We start from the raw sequence: 16,245 nt of genomic DNA on the forward strand, positions 1-16,245 counted from the left end.
TGTTTAAATTGTTATTTGGTGTTTGATTGCTTTTGGGAATACAAATAATTAAAGAAATTTAATAGTTATTATGCATTTAGAACAAGAACTTTGAAAAAATGCCAGTTTGTCAGTCATTATGGATATTAGTTAATTTCAACTGTTCATCAGATGAAAAAAGTACAAATTAAGGTGCATTTTTAGTCATTAACATTATTTCTTAGAGTGTAATATTGTTGATTGACATTTCAATCTCTAATCAAGTATACTAGTAGAGGAGGCCCGATTCTAGGGTGAACCTGCAGATATCAATAGTTGTAACATGATTTTCTGTAACTTGAATAATAAAACTCTTAATTTTAAGATCAAATACACAAGAAGATAGTGGTTATAAATCTCTAAAGCCATAATTAAAGCTGCATCATGACTTTATAATAATAATAATAATAATTAATACTATAATAAAAAATATAGGTTTCTATTTTTAGGGTCCTGTAGTGTTTAAATATACACTAGCTGCAGGCTAGAAGTAGATGAGTTTAATGGCCAATTACAGAACTTTTAACAATTTGGTTTAAAAAATTAAAATATTGATTGAGTTTTGTGTTAGAAAAGAAGTCCATATACACCATCTTCCCAAAACAGTGTTCAGTGGTGTTTGATAGACATTTAGCACCTCAAATTTGATAATTATTGAGCAGTCTGTAAGGCTGAAGGTTTATGTAGCTTTTAAGACTGAGAAATTAACATAGTACTGTGTATGTTTAATGTAATTTTTATAATCATTTAACAAACTGCAAGGTCCATTAGAACAATGCCATTCAGAAAGACCATATTAGCGCGCAGATTTAGGATATTTGTCACAAATTTGGTTATATGCAGTTTCCTTCAGAATCCAAACATACATTTAAAGAAATTGTGAACAAATTTGCAAACTTAGGCAGCTAAATAAGTGGCCAGACCCTAAGAAGTTCTTCCACACCTAGATCTCTATGGAATAGCTGAAAGCTGTGGCTACTCAGCATCTCTGTCAATCAGGCCACTTGTTTAGATGCCTAATTTTGGATTTAAGTGATTAACTTAGGTCAGAATATGGTTGCCTATGTTTCTGTTCTTTTGGGTTGTGAAGTGATTCTGAATTCAGGCCACCGGTGCTATGCTGTCATCTTAAATCTGCAGATGAAATGAAACAATAGCTCTAAGGGTATGTCTACACTACTCCGCTAGTTTGAACTAGCGGGGTAATGTAGGCATACCGCACTTGCAAATGAAGCCCGGGATTTGAATTTCCCGGGCTTCATTTGCATAAGCGGGGAGCCGCCATTTTTAAAACCCCGCTGGTTCGAACCCCGTGCAGCACAGCTACACGGGGCTCGAACTAGGTAGTTCGGACTAGGCTTCCTATTCCGAACTACTGGTACACCTCGTTCGTAGGAAGCCTAGTCCGAACTACGTAGTTCGAGCCCCGTGTAGCCACGCTGCACGGGGTTTGAACCAGCGGGGTTTTAAAAATGGCGGCTCCCCGCTTATGCAAATGAAGCCCGGGAAATTCAAATCCCGGGCTTCATTTGCAAGTGCGGTATGCCTACATTACCCCGCTAGTTCGAACTAGGAGGGTAGTGTAGACATACCCAGAGAGACATATCAGCTGCTCCCTTTATCTCAACAGGGTGTTGTCCCTGATTAATTATTATTACAATTTAAAAGTGTTCTGAAAAGGGGAGAAAGGAGGCTGCTTGTTAATCATCTTCAGTGGGGATCTAAGGAAACAATGTTCAGAGAAGAAATAATGACTCCGTATCATAGTAACTGCTGTTCTTTGTGATGATTACCTGCATAGATTCACATTATTATTTGTGTGTTTGCTCATGTGCACTCCATTATGGGTGTGCATGCACCTCATGCATGATTGTCTGAGGATTTTCTCTAATGGTATCTGTTGGGTTGGCTATAGCATCCCCTATGGAGATGCCTCCCAGCATCGCAAATATACCCCTGACAACCCAATTCCTGCTCTGTTTCTTCTTTCCACCAGTGATTGTCTGGAGCTATTGACTTCCTGCTTTGCAAGTAGAGTTAATGCCTAGCATTGTAGACTTCTGTGGTTCTTTGTAGTGTGTATCAGTTTCTGTTGAGTTGCATTAATAGTAGTTAATCTAAGGGGAGTTTCCCCCTCCTACTGTTTGTGTTCCTGGGACATGCAGCAGCCCCAGGGTTTCAATCAGCGTGCAATATATGGAATGTGGAGATCCTCAAACTGCAGGCTTGAAAAGTGACTCAAAAAGGGTCACCTGCAAGATAAGCGTAGTATCTGCAGGAGTTTAAGCCACAGGACCAACGGCTTTAACTATCCTCATAGAGTCGGTACATATGCCTCAGCCAGATACTCTGACACCATTGGTGCACAGCGTGCTGGCTGAGAAATAAGAGGCTTTGGCGCCACACTCAGAAGACTGCAGAGGCCATCGACACCGATTTCTGATGCAGAAAACTGTCTTGTCCTCCCAGCACCTGTCTCCTTTCCCAGTGCCATGGAAGAAGAGTATGATCTGGGGTCAGTCCCCCCCCCCCCCCAGGAGGTTTAATAAGACCCCAGAGTCAGTCTGCACCATACCCAACCTATCAGTGCTCTCCAGTACCAGTGGTGGTGGAAGAAGACTTCAACCGTACCTCAATGCCAGACATGTTTGAGACTCTGCAGGACCTCTTTGAACTTATGGTACCATTCCATTTGAGGTGTGTCTGCCCCCTTTGTCAGCAGCGCCAGCTGCATCAGCTACTGTGACATTGGCAGCACCACCTTCTGCATCTTTGTTTCCGCCACCAGCAGACATGATTCAAGTGGCCCACCTGGCACCTGGTCTGGCAGCCACGGCACTACCTCAGACAACACCTCTGTTTCTGCCACTTGCCCGGCAATGGAGGCATCTTTGGCAGTATGGGAAGCCTGACACCATGAACATCCACACTTGCTCACCTTGGGTATGTCTACACTACAGCACTAATTCGAACTAAGCTAATTTGAATTAGCGCAGCTAGACTTAAAAACTAGTTCGAATTAGCGTTTTGCTAATTCGAACTAGCATGTCCACATTAAGTGGACCCTGAACTGGGGTTAAGGATGGCCGGAAGCAGTGCCGGCAGGACATCAGATGAGGACTTAGAGCGTGGAGCTGCTTCTCAGGCTAGCTGAGGGCTGTGCTTAAAGGGACCCGACCCCCACCCCGGACAGACAATTCTCAGGGGTGCCCCGCTTGCAAAGCAGTCCTGGCTTGGATTGCCCAGAGTACCCACACTGGGCACATCACAACACTCGGCCATCAGCCCGGCTGCACTTGCCGCAGCCTGCCATCTGGGGAGAGGAGGCAATTGGGGGGCTGCAGTAGAGCTTCCACCCCCAGAAGCCCGGAGAGCCAGCCCAGTCCTCCCCATCGGGGGCTCGTACCCCATTCCTCCCTCACCTCCTTCCACTTACCCTTCCCTAGCCCCCCTTCCTGATGTACAAAATAAAGAAAACGTGTGGTGAAAAATAGAATCTCTCTTTCTTGAACAAAACTCGGGGAGACTGGGAAAAGGAGGTGGGAGAGGGGAAGAGAGAGGGTGGGAGAGGGGAGGGCAACTAAAATGATCAGAGGTTTGGAACAGGTCCCATATGAAGAGAGGCTAAAGAGACTGGGACTTTTCAGTTTAGAAAAGAGGAGACTGAGGGGGGATATGATAGAGGTCTATAAAAGCATGAGTGGGGTGGAGAGGGTGCATAAAGAAAAGTTCTTCATTAGTTCCCATAATAGAAGGACTAGAGGACACCAAAGGAAAGGAATGGGTAGCAGGCTTCAAACTAGTAACAGAAAGTTGTTCTTCACAAAGCAAAGAGTGAACCTGTGGAACTCCTTGCTGCAGGAGGCTGTGAAGGCTAGAACTAGAACAGAGTTTAAAGAGAAGTGAGATAAAGTGATGGAGGTTGGGTCCATGGAGTGGTATTAGCCAGGGGGTAGGAGTGGTGTCTCTGGCTTCTGTTTGTGGAAGGCTGGAGAGGGATGGCACGAGACAAATGGCTTGGTCACTGTCTTCGGTCCATCCCCTCCAGGGTCCCTAGGGTTGGCCGCTGTCGGCAGACAGGCTACTGGGCTAGATGGACCTTTGGTCTGACCCAGTACGGCCATTGTAAGCTCAGGGTCGGGGGTCTCAGTGGACCACCTTGATTTTCATGCACACCTGCTCCTGGGTGGCCAGGCTGGCAGCTCTCCTGTCCTAGACGGCCACTTTCCTGTTCCTAGTGCGGAGGTCGTGGACGAGGTCCACGATGTCCACACTAGACCAGATGGGTGCCCGCCTCTTGCGGTCCCAGGCAAGCTCCCGGGAGCCGCCAGCCTGGTCCCGGGAAGAGGGGGAGGGCTGGGGGGCATCGGGTGGCTGGCTCGAGCCGTGCCAGGTGCAGGGTCTGCTAGCTGGGTGCTGGCAGGCTTGCACCTGGCACGGGCACCATAGCCAGCCCGTGCCCCTTTAAGGGGTCCGGGGCCGGGAGGGGGGCAGACAAGTTTCCCTGGTGGTGCTCAGAGTGGCCACCAGGGAAAGCTGGGGAGGGCTAGCCTCCCACTAGTTCGAATTAAGTGGCTACACAGCCCTTAATTCGAACTAGGGTATGTCTACACTACCCTCCTAGTTCGAACTAGGAGGGTAATGTAGGCATACCGCACTTGCAAATGAAGCCCGGGATTTGAATTTCCCGGGCTTCATTTGCATAAGCGGGGCGCCGCCATTTTTAAATCCCCGCTCGTTCGAACCCCGTGCCGCGTGGCTACACCCGGCATGAACTAGGTAGTTCGAACTAGGCTTCCTCATTCCAGTTTGGAGTCCTGATCTTGCAAAATGCTGTCACATGCCTGTGGGGAGCTGAATGTCCTCACATTGTTGTGAAGTCAGAGGAAGTTAAGAGCTCGTAACACTAGTAGTTTTGCAGATTCTACTGTTTCCAATAATTCAGCTATAAATTGGGTATACATTCAAACTTTGGAAGCATATCTGATCTGAACTTGAACTTCACACCATTTCAGTCTGCTAAACCTTACATTAACTAAGAATATTCTCAGTGTGGAAATGCTATAAGATGACTTGGTATATTTTATTTAAAATCAGTGTGTTTTCTTATCTAGATGGAAATTGGTCTAGCTACAGACCAAGCACGACACACAGAAGAGATTCTCAGGCTCAAGGAAGATGCTAGAATGGAATTAGACATTGAAAGACAAAAGCACCAAGAATTAGTAGCAAAGTATCAGAAAGATCAAGAGGAACTGCAGATGAAGGTTGGGAGAATTGAAAGGAAGTTGGTGTTTGTTACAACAGTAGATAATATACCTTGGAGACTAAAAGGAATGGAGGGGGGATTCTATTTCCTCATCTAGATACTGTAATGATATGCAAGTAACCTTTCTCCCTGTTTTAGTCTATACAATTCATTCATATTATTAGAAATGGAACTGAGCAAACACACTTTGCATATAGCTATTCCATTTAAAGATATTATAAGATAGATATTTTCACATTTACTCAGACCCAAATTTCTCCTAGCTATAGTTTTTTGACATATTGATTTTTCTTACAATGTCATAGGGTATGTCTAGACTACATTCTTCTGTCACCAGAGGGATGTAAATTAGACATACTGAAATTGCTAGTGAAGCGGGGATTTAAATATTCTGCGCTTCATTAGAATAAAAATAGCCTCCACTTTTTGCCGCCTTAGCAATTTGCCAGCAAAAAGCGGCAGTCTAGATGGGGATCGGTAGACAAGGAAAGCCTTTTCTGACCGATCCTGTAAACCTCATTGCACGAGGCAAAAGGGTTCAGTTGGAAAAGGCTTTCCTTGTCAACCAATCCTCGTCTAGACTGCTGCTTTTTGCGGGCAAATTGCCGCAGCAGCAAAAAGCAGCGGCCATTTTTATTCTAATGAAGAGCGGGATATTTAAATCTCCACTTCATTAGCAATTTCGGTATGTCTAATTTACATCCCTCTGGCAACAGAGGCCGTGTCCAGACTCAGGGTTTTTTTGGGGGGAAAAGTAGCCTTTTCCCGAAAAAACTTCCCCTGCGTCCAGACTCAAGCCGCGTTCTTTCGAAATTATTTCGAAAGAACGCGGCTTTTCTTTCGATGGCGGTAAACCTCGTTTCACGAGGAAGAACGCCTTCCTTCGAAAGTTCCTCTTTCGAAGGAAGGCGTTCTTCAATGTAAAGAGGCCGTCTTCGAAAGAGAGCATCCAGACTCGCTGGGTGCTCTCTTTCGAAAAAGCGGATTTTTCTTTCGAAAGATCCGCCTGCAGTCTAGACGCGATCTTTCGAAAGATGCTCTTTCGAAAGATGCTTTCGAAAGAACATCTTTCGAAAGAAGCCTGCAGTCTAGACATAGCCAGAGGGATGTAGTCTAGACTTTCCCTTAGAATGGTCTAACTGAAATTAAAAACAATCAAACTATATTTCATACACAATTTATTTAATTAAAAGTAAAATCAAAGCCCTGTGACTACTCCGAACTATACTGAGCTAACATAAAGTTTTTGTTAGTGCTTTCACCCTCAGCAGAGGATAGTGCTTATTGGACAAAACCAAGTATTGATTCCATTAGTTATCAATCCTTTTATCAATGGTGATTTCTTTCATTCAGTATAATTTTCTATTCCTGTCTCTCTTCATGTGTTTTCCTAGCCAAGTAAATGACCAGTTATCTGAATCCTCTTTATCCAAATCATAGTTTTCCAAAATTCATATAAAAACTGAAAATAATTTTCCAATGGTTTTAGATGTCCCATGAGATATATAGAAAATCAAGAAAGGAATTTATATTATGCATATTTCAAATTCATTAAGTTAAGCCAGTTTTCCAGCAGTTTAAAATAAAGCATTGTTTTATTATTATTGTTATTTTATTATTTATGTATTATTTTATTTGTATTTTATGTTTTATTTATTTATTTATTATTTTATTATTTATATTATTTTTTTAAAGACCATCTAATTACTCAAGAAGTTGAAGCTGGAATTAGAAATCAGAAGACTTTTCCCATTTCTAGCATAGTTTCACTATTTGATCTTGGGCAACTCACTTAATCTCTTTGTGCCTGAATTTTCTTATATTTTTAAAGCACTTTGACATCCTTGAAGGTATTATGTAAGTCCAAATTAGTGGTATTGTTCGTTTGTACCTGTTAGAACCTGTACATCTTCACTTTCTTACTCACTTACAGAACTCTTTTTTCCTGATTTAAATTCTACATAACCAAGGAAATCAATGCATGTGAACTAATGTAAGATTTATCACACAGATACCTGAATTAATATCCAGTGCCATCAACAGCCTAAGGATGGAAGTGGGAATTCTTAAAAACCAGCTTCGGGAAGCCCAGATCAAACTTACAGAGAAAGATGGAGATAAGGAAGAAGAAATGCGAAACTTTAAAAGGCTGGTTACTAAGCTTGAATTCCAGCTTAAGATGGAACAGAACAACAGTGATTCATTATCAGAGGGAATGAGGAAAGAAATTAAACAGAAGTCAGATGAACTGGAAAAATTAACTCAAGAGCGAGCAGAGCTGATTCAGAATTTGAGTCAGGCTCAAGAGGAGGTAGGAACTTGACCAAAGACATGCCCTGCTGCATTCAGTAGTAGATATGCGTGTACTATTCGGTTATCAAAATACTAACATACAACTTAGAGCAATGAAAGTGCCAACTTTTAAATACAATAAAATCTTCAATTCTACTCCAATGTGTTAATTTTACAAGTTTTTAAATGAAATCTGTAAATTAAATGAAAAGCTAAGTTTATTAACACATTTGAAATAATTAATGTGACCCCTCCCCCCCGCAAGGCAAGCTCTGCAAGTAGTGCATTATTACAGCCCTTTCAGGTCCTTGATGGCAATTGTCTTTCATCCTTATGTTTAACAACACTCTAGAGCAGGGGTTGGCAACCTTTTCAAACCAAAGAGCCACATGAGTAATTATGCGTTTTTAAAGTTTTGAATTAATTTTTCATTTTAATTTAAAAGGTTGGATGTATTTTGGGAATGACAAATGAGCCATATTCGGTTCCATACTAAGCTATGTTTGGCTTGAGAGCCATAGGTTACAGACTCCTGCTCTAGAGATATTCTGCTATAATGTAAAGGAACCCTGGATTTTTTTCAAAATAGAAATCATGGACCATTACAAACACTTAGTAGGAGTTAGGTTGTTAGATATTCCTATCATAAGCAGCTCCTGAATGGTTTAAGTACAATGAGAAAAACAAAAAGAACAATGCTGCTATGTTAAAAATGCTGTCAAAAGTCAGCAGAATCACTGATGGTAGATGAGATTGGACTGGAATATCCAAAATAATTAGTGGCAGTTGAACTTGTAAACAATAAATGAAACACTTTAAGATGAATGAATTATTATGCTGATATTTGTTTCTGATAAGGAAAAGATTCATATTTTCTCCTAATTTCACTAATCCAATCACACATTCTGAGTTATAACTAGCCCCAGTGAACAATCTTTAGGTTGAAAAAGTTAGTCCAAACTGTTTAGCAGACCATAATGAATAAAGAATGCACTCACAGAAATAACTTCATAACTATTTTGCAGACAGAGAAAAAAAGTGAATTTTTGGATAACATTTTCACAATAAATGATGCAATCAGCTTATGCACAAACAGTGATTGCCACTATTGCATCAAACAATTACAAATATTTCTTTTTCTCTTGTCCGATGAAACCCTACATGCAACTAAGGATGCCTTCCCAGCAAGTAGTCTATTGGGGTTTGTCTACACTGCAATAGAAGACCCACAGCACAGCTAAGGTTGGACTATGTCAACTGACTCTGGGGCTCAATATTGCAGTGTAGATGTTTGGATTTCGGCTGGAGTCTCAGCTGAGAAAACCCTCCCTCTTCATGGGGCTTCAGAAACCAGATTCCCAAATGTCTGCACTGCAATTTTTAGCCCCATAGCCTGAGCTGCAAGAGCCCAAATCAGTTGACCCAGGCTCTGAGTCTTGTAACATACAGGTTTTATATTACAGTGTAGACATACTTCTTTTTGCTTTTTTTATGAGAATGATATTCTGGTGAATCCAGGCATGGTGGTGTGGTAAACTTGGTTTACTGTGCCTGATTTGCAGACATTTTTCACTGTCTAGACCTGACCTTAGGCCTCTTTAAAATTCTAGTGTATAAGTGGTCATTTTTGTTTCTGGGAAAATGGGACCTGAAGCAGTAGAGCTGGAACACTGCAACATCTTGTATTTATAGCTTGGTGGTCTGTCTTCTGACAAGTTTTAAACTTTCTTGATTATTTCCTATTTTAAGCTATTTCAGGTTAGTCAACTTTTCATCCTTGGTATGTTTGCTGTCTCGGCCTTTAATTTTTTTTATTACCTCCTTTATTCTTGAAATTTATTGTAAACAGATTGATTGCATTGCTGTTTTACCTAATGAAGGTCCCTTTTATCTTCAGAATAACTGATCCCAACATTGCTCATATCTTTTTGCCTCTGTTTCTTCCATTTTTCCCCTCCTCATAATGTCAAAGTCATCTCACATTTTCTCCAGGCTTGTACGCCTAAAATCAGTTGTTCTATTCAACTGCACTCCCTTAAATCTGATTGTTTACAGCATAGGATTCTTCTTTCTCTTGTCCCTCGTTGTTGCTTTTCCTCACCTCTTTATGCTGCTACTCTACATACAGATCTTTAAGTGGTAGCATACTGACCTCTCTTTTTCACCCCATATCTTATGCTGTGTTCTTGTTCCCTCACACTTTTTCCTTTCCCTTCTCCCTTTACTTCTGTTTTCACTTGACTTCTCTTTCCCTTCCCTCTGCTGCAGTTCTACAAACACCTCATTTCTGGGTGATTGGATGGTCACACAAGAAGTACTTCAGTCATTCATCTCCTTATTTCTTCATCCTTTTTTGCCATTGTCATTGTCTCTTTCTTCTGTCCCAAGAACAGGCATCTCCCTCTCCACTCTCTGGGTGGGAGATGAGGAGAATTTTGTGATTGGAATTCAGGAATATTTCACCTCTTGTTCCGCTTTCCTCCCAGTGAGTATGAAAGCAAATTACCATCAGTAATGATGTTTTGAGGCTACTGGATTGCCATTTCTCTCACTCCATATCTGTAGATCACTGTCTTTGGAATGATAAAGTTAATATCAGAAGTGATGGGACAAATTGATGGGCTTCATATAAAAATTCATTAATTCACTCACACTTGAAAATATGTGACAGGAAAGAAGAAAATATGTACAGGCAGTCCCCAGGTTACGTACAAGATAGAGACTGTAGGTTTGTTCTTAAGTTGAATCTGTATGTAAGTCGGAACTGGCATCCAGATTCAGCCGCTGCTGAAACTGATCAGTTTCAACAGCGGCTGAATCTGGACGCCAGTTCCGACTTACATACAGATTCAACTTAAGAACCCCAGGCGTCCCCAAGTAAGCTGCTGTTGAAACTGATCAGCAGCTGATTCCAGGAAGTCCGGGGCAGAGCAACTCTGCCTGGGGCTTCCTGTAGTCAGCGCTGGTCAGTTTCAGCAGTGGCTCACTTGGGGACGTCTGGGGCAGAGCAGCTCGGGTGCTGCTGGGTTGGTCCAGTAGCGCAGCCGCTCCTCGGCGCTACTGGACCAACCCAGCAGCACCCCAGCTGCTCTGCCCCAGGTGTCCTGATTCAGCCGCTGCTGAAACTGATCACCAGCAGCTGAATTAGGACTCCTGGGGCAGAGCAGTTGGGGTGCTGCCGGGTTGGTCCAGTAGCGCCAAGGAGCGGTGCTGCAGGACCAACCGGCAGCGCCCCACCTGCTCTACCACAGGCCCCGGGCTTTGCTCCACGTCTCCCTGGTCTGCTGGGGGGGCACTAGCTGCGTCCCCCCCAGCAAACCAGGGAGACGCAGAGCAAAGCGGCGGAGGACCCGGGCCGGACCGCGGCGCTTCCAGATCAGCTGGAAGCGCCGCGGGTCCAGCCCGGGTCCTCCGCCGCTTTGCTCCCCATCTCCCTGGTCTGCTGGCTCCCCCAGCAGACCAGGGAGATGGGGAGCAGCTTTTCTCGCCCCGGAGGAGGCGGGCGGCGGGACCAGGTGTCCCGCTGCTCCAGTCCTCCGGGGCGAGAAAATCCCCGTTCGTAACTGCGGATCCGACATAAGTCGGATCCGCGTAACTCGGGGACTGCCTGTAGTTTGTTTCAAAAGAAATGTCAAATGGGGGAAAACATTTTCTAATAAGTCACTGTACAAAATAACTGTCTATGACGTGTCTTATTGCTTCAGCAGACGTTCCACAGTATTATTCCTCAATAACTTTCAGTAAATTGGCACTTGACAATTTCATCTTTTAGAATAGCTCTTTTGCAAAGACTGCAGATAAAACAGAAATATCCTGACTGCCTGATGAAGTAGAATTATAGAAAAACATTTATTATGATTTTTACAGTGGGAGCAGATTAAGATATGACATATAACAATTATATTTAAGCCACCAGGGGTATGTCTACACTACCCTCCTAGTTCGAACTAGGAGGGTAATGTAGGCATACCGCACTTGCAAATGAAGCCTGGAATTTGAATTTCCCGGGCTTCATTTGCATAAGCGGGGAGCCGCCATTTTTAAAACCCCGCTGGTTCGAACCCCGTGCAGCGCGGCTACATGGGGCACGAACTAGGTAGTTTGAACTAGGCTTCCTAGTTCGAACTACCGTTACTCTTCGTGAAATGAGGAGTAACGGTAGTTCGAACTAGGAAGCCTAGTTCGAACTACCTAGTTCGTGCCCCGTGTAGCCGCGCTGCACGGGGTTCGAACCAGCGGGGTTTTAAAAATGGCGGCTCCCCGCTTATGCAAATGAAGCCCGGGAAATTCAAATCCCGGGCTTCATTTGCAAGTGCGGTATGCCTACATTACCCCGCTAGTTCGAACCAGCGGGGTAGTGTAGACATACCCTAAGTGACTATGTAGTAGAATTCTAATACCAAGAAAACACACTCTCTCTCCTGCTGTCCATCTGAAGTATTCCCACAAACTCATCCACAAGCCTTTGAGCTAAGTACTGATTTGATTTATGTAGTCATTTTAAAGCAAATCCTCACTTGTCAGCAAGTCAGGTTCTGCCTCATTGTGTTTTTCCTACGGTGGAATAGTTTTGATACATCACACAGAAAATGAATAGAACAGACAGCTGAAAAATGAGAAATTTGGGGTTCTGATTTTTTTGTTGAGTAGTCATAAATTTACTAACTTGTTCTGTGTGTCAGTATATGCCCTCTGATCACCAGTGCCCTTTGTTTGAGAAGTTCAGTAAGCACCCAGCATTTATCCCTTTTTGAGTAATGGTATTCCATAAAGTATGTGTTTCTTTCTATTTGCAGAACACTCTCCTGCAGGAAACAGTGCGTAGAGAGTGTGAGGAACGCTATGAGCTAACTGAAGCTTTGACTCAGGCCAGAGAACAAGTATTAGAACTGAAGAGGCTCAGTGGAAATTTCCCACTGTCACAATGTACACTGAGTCAGGGCAGCCTAACCTCCTGTGCTGCGCTGGTCAGCAATCATGGACAGAGGAGCCTAACAAGCCCAAATTCTGGGAAAGGAATCACACACTCGGGCTTGTGTGGCATTTCAAGAGCTGCTAATGCACCAGCTTTCAATAAGCACAAGAGCAGTGGTAAAATGGGTTTGCCAGCTCTAACTCCACCTCACCCTCCCAGGGGCAGAGCATCTTCTGTGAATGAATCCAAGAACAGAATAACTGCAGTTATAAGAAGGCAACTGAGTCAGCTCTGATATATAAAATATCAACGACAGTATTTTGATAAAGCATGCAAACCATTTCATTGCATCATATGGCCACTTAATTGTGGACTATGAGGCAAAATGGTACCAGTAAATTAACCTTTATTGGCAATTAGCACATTTCTAGCTCTTCTAACCATTTAAAATTAAGCTGAAGTCTTTTATGTAGTTATATGTTATAAGCCAATCATGGTTGCTTATTTTTTGTTCAACAGTATAATTGAGGTAAATGCTATATATATTTTAAAATGAGAAATATACAAATGAAAACACTTAGGCTGCATCTAGACTGGCATGATTTTGCACAAAAGCAGCTGCTTTTGTGCAAAATCTTGCCGCCTGTCTACACTGGCCGTGAGTATTTGCACAAGAACACTGACTTTGTAGTGTACAAAATCAGTGGTTCTTGCGCAAATACTCTGACGCTCCCGCTCAGGGATAAGCCCTCTTGCGCAAGTATTTTTGCGCAAGAGGGCCACAGTAAACAGCAACGTTAATTTCTTGCGCAAGAAAGCCCGATGGCTAAAATGGCCATTGGAGCTTTCTTGCGCAAGAGAACATCTACACTGGCACGGATGCTTTTGCACAAAAGCAAATGTTTTGTGCAAAGGCACATGTCAGTATAGACACTCTCTTGCGCAAATATTTTTAACGGAAAAACTTTTCAGTTAAAAGTATTTGCGCAAAATCATGCCAGTGTGGACACAGCCTCAGTGTTTTCAGCAAATCTGGAACAATTGTAATGACAATGTTTGCAAAGCTCCAGAATTATTTTTACTAAATCATCACCATGTCCTAGTTTTCAGATTTCAAATTTTATCCAGTTTAACTCCAGTGCTAATTAGTGCTGTACACATGTAACTCATTCCTTTAAGGGAGTTTTGTCCTCCCTTCATTGAGTAGTAACATACTTGTGAGTAGCTCCATTTCAGACAGTGGGATTGACCACTTTTGGAATAATGTATCACTCACCAGGAGAGAAGATGGCAGAGTCAGACCCTACATAATAGACAAAATATTTAGGGAAGCGACCTTCCACCCACTGCTGTATGTATCCTGTACCCTCTCCAGTAAGGGAATTGCCATAATTCCACTGAAGTCATTGAAACTATGCCAGTTTACCCATATGCAGTGCCAAGGATCTTCTAGGGATGTTAAAATTCTTCTTTTGTACCAACATTAAAACCCAGTGTCCCTAGTTCCTATACTATTCCAATTACTTGTTCTGTAACTCTGGACCTCAAGTGCCATGAGAGCTTCAGTAAAACATCATATCCAAAACCCAGCAGGTTTGGTACTGCCTCAGTCTGACCTTTTGATTTTCATCAAACATCATCATATTGAGCCTCCTCTTTATAGTTTGAGGTCACCCCTCTGCTTGCACATAGGATCTTGCACTCAGTTTTACACAAAGAGTTAACATTCTCCTTTTACTACCATGAACTTGGGACAGTGCTTTTTTCTGGAACGTTCCAGGGGGATACTAATTTAAAATAAATAAATAAACCCAAGCAGTCTCTGTTACTTTGATGTGGTTCGATTAGTGCTATATGGTAACTTCAGATTTCACTCCCTGGATCACCAAATCTTTGGAATGCTCTGGGACAGTCTAGTTAGACTTACCTTTGTGTGTTCCTAGGAGACCTCTGTTCAGTCTCAGGTTCAGGTTGGTGGTTGTGACATGAACTAAAACCTCATAGGAGGGAGAAGAAAGAGGAAACTTTGGAGATTCTCAGAGCAGTAGTCAGCAGCTAGAGGACTGAGAGGTTGCATGATCCTTTTGAAAGCTTCAGAACTGGACACACTGTTCCCCTCTAGTCATGTTGTTGTTCTTCACAGGACACTTTAAGTGCTAGCCATGAGATACTTTTGTAATCACACACTGGATCTTGACCTCTTGATTTCCTGGTTGTGAAACGATCTCAGTGTGCTGAAATGACTGTAATAGTCTATGAGAGACAAAGTGGGTGGGATAATATCTTTTATTGGGCCAACTTCAGTTGGTGCAAGAAATAATGTTTTGAGCTTAATAGAGTTCAGGCCTGGAGGAGAAAAGTAGAGCTAGAATTAGGTCAGTGTTGAGCATGTAAATTCTACATCTATTTCCTAGTATGATTTCTCTCTTTCTCTGTTTCTAAAGGTCACTCTTCTACCTATTGTTTTATTGGGATTATTTAGTTACACTGTGACTCACATATGGACTAGATCCTGCAGCTTTTTATGCAGGCAAAACTCCCATTGACCTCAGGGAGAGTTTTGCCTGCCAAGGAACAGTATGATTAGTTCACATCTCAATTATAAACAGAAAGGGCCAGAACCCCAGGGCCAACTGAGTTCTGCTTGGTCCAGGTCCTGAGGAGTGGCAGGAGAGGCCACCTTTCCACTTCCCTGAATGTGGGATTAACAGGGAGACTAAGGGTTGCTGTAAAATATGCCAGTTTACATTCCCTTATAGACTACTTTGCCATTCTGGGATCACCAGAGTACAGTGAGAGGAAAGTAGAGGCCAGATATAGCACCATCTATGCTAGTTTTATTCTGCTTGGCAATTCTTCTACATCAGGGGAATTCTTATCTCCCGTGCTAGGACAGTTGTCCATCCCCTTTGTACTGCTGGAGCAGTGGCAGTGCAAAAGAGACAAATTCATAGTTCAGGATCTGGTTCCTTGGTCTGTTGTAAAGTAGATGTCGCATGATAGACTATGAACTGCAGTCATCTACTATATATTTTAGAGACTTTGGGCATATGTCCATCTATGAGTCCATTTATTTAAGAACTCCTAAACAGTAAGAGCTAGGATGACCTAATTTGGTATGTCGCTATCTCTTATCATAACTTAAACTAAGGTCAGGGTTTCATTGTACCTAGACAGTGCAATGTGCATGGGATGTGATTGTTTTTCATCAAATGAAAAGGGAGGGGTTTGATAGCAGGTACAGATATACTCACACATGACTACAGGAGGGCAGCAAGTGTCCCAGCCCCAGGAGCAGCCACTAGCTGGCAGCACAGCCCCCACTGCCCTGACCTACCCCAGCAAGCAGCTGCCAACTGGGCTGCATGGCCCCTCCTGCCCCGGATCAACCCCATTGAGAAGCCAATTGAAAGCCTGATTGCTCCCCCCTTTCCTACTTCCTCAGGCTGGCCCCAGGGAGAAGCCAGTGGGCAGGCCGTGCAGCCCTTGTCACTCCAGGCCAGACCCAAACCCAGACAATGCCGGATAAGTCTTCTGGTAACATATAAAATCAGAAATACCAAAATTGACTAAGAACAATCATAGGAGTAAGGCAGTTAGCACCGGGAAAGCATGTGAATCACAAATTAAGGAGCTGATCAAGAACAGTCCTGGCTTCTCATTCTGTCCTCACCTTACAGAAATCCAGCACTCTCTGCTAAGCAATAAATCAAAATGCATTCACGTTAGGAAACCTTACTCCGTGATGCTG

At 43.0% G+C, this 16,245-nt stretch overlaps 1 protein-coding gene across 10 annotated transcripts in view; it reads left to right on the forward strand.

Moving 5' to 3' along the window:
- Positions 1-14,309, forward strand: part of LEKR1 (leucine, glutamate and lysine rich 1) — a 144,222-nt gene extending 129,913 nt beyond the window's left edge. For 9 of the 10 annotated variants that reach the window (XM_075937768.1, XM_006123470.4, XM_075937771.1 and 6 more), the window contains 3 exons: positions 5,133-5,285; positions 7,299-7,598; positions 12,376-14,309. In XM_075937768.1, the coding sequence (XP_075793883.1) occupies positions 5,133-5,285; positions 7,299-7,598; positions 12,376-12,789 (867 nt within the window). In that variant the 3' untranslated portion in view covers positions 12,790-14,309. The remainder of the gene's footprint in view (positions 1-5,132; positions 5,286-7,298; positions 7,599-12,375) is intronic. The other variant, XM_075937767.1, reaches the window with a different exon arrangement.
- The last annotated feature ends 1,936 nt before the right edge of the window (positions 14,310-16,245 follow it).

Source organism: Pelodiscus sinensis, chromosome 10 (assembly GCF_049634645.1).
Source record: "Pelodiscus sinensis isolate JC-2024 chromosome 10, ASM4963464v1, whole genome shotgun sequence".
NCBI classification, from domain to species: domain Eukaryota; kingdom Metazoa; phylum Chordata; order Testudines; family Trionychidae; genus Pelodiscus; species Pelodiscus sinensis.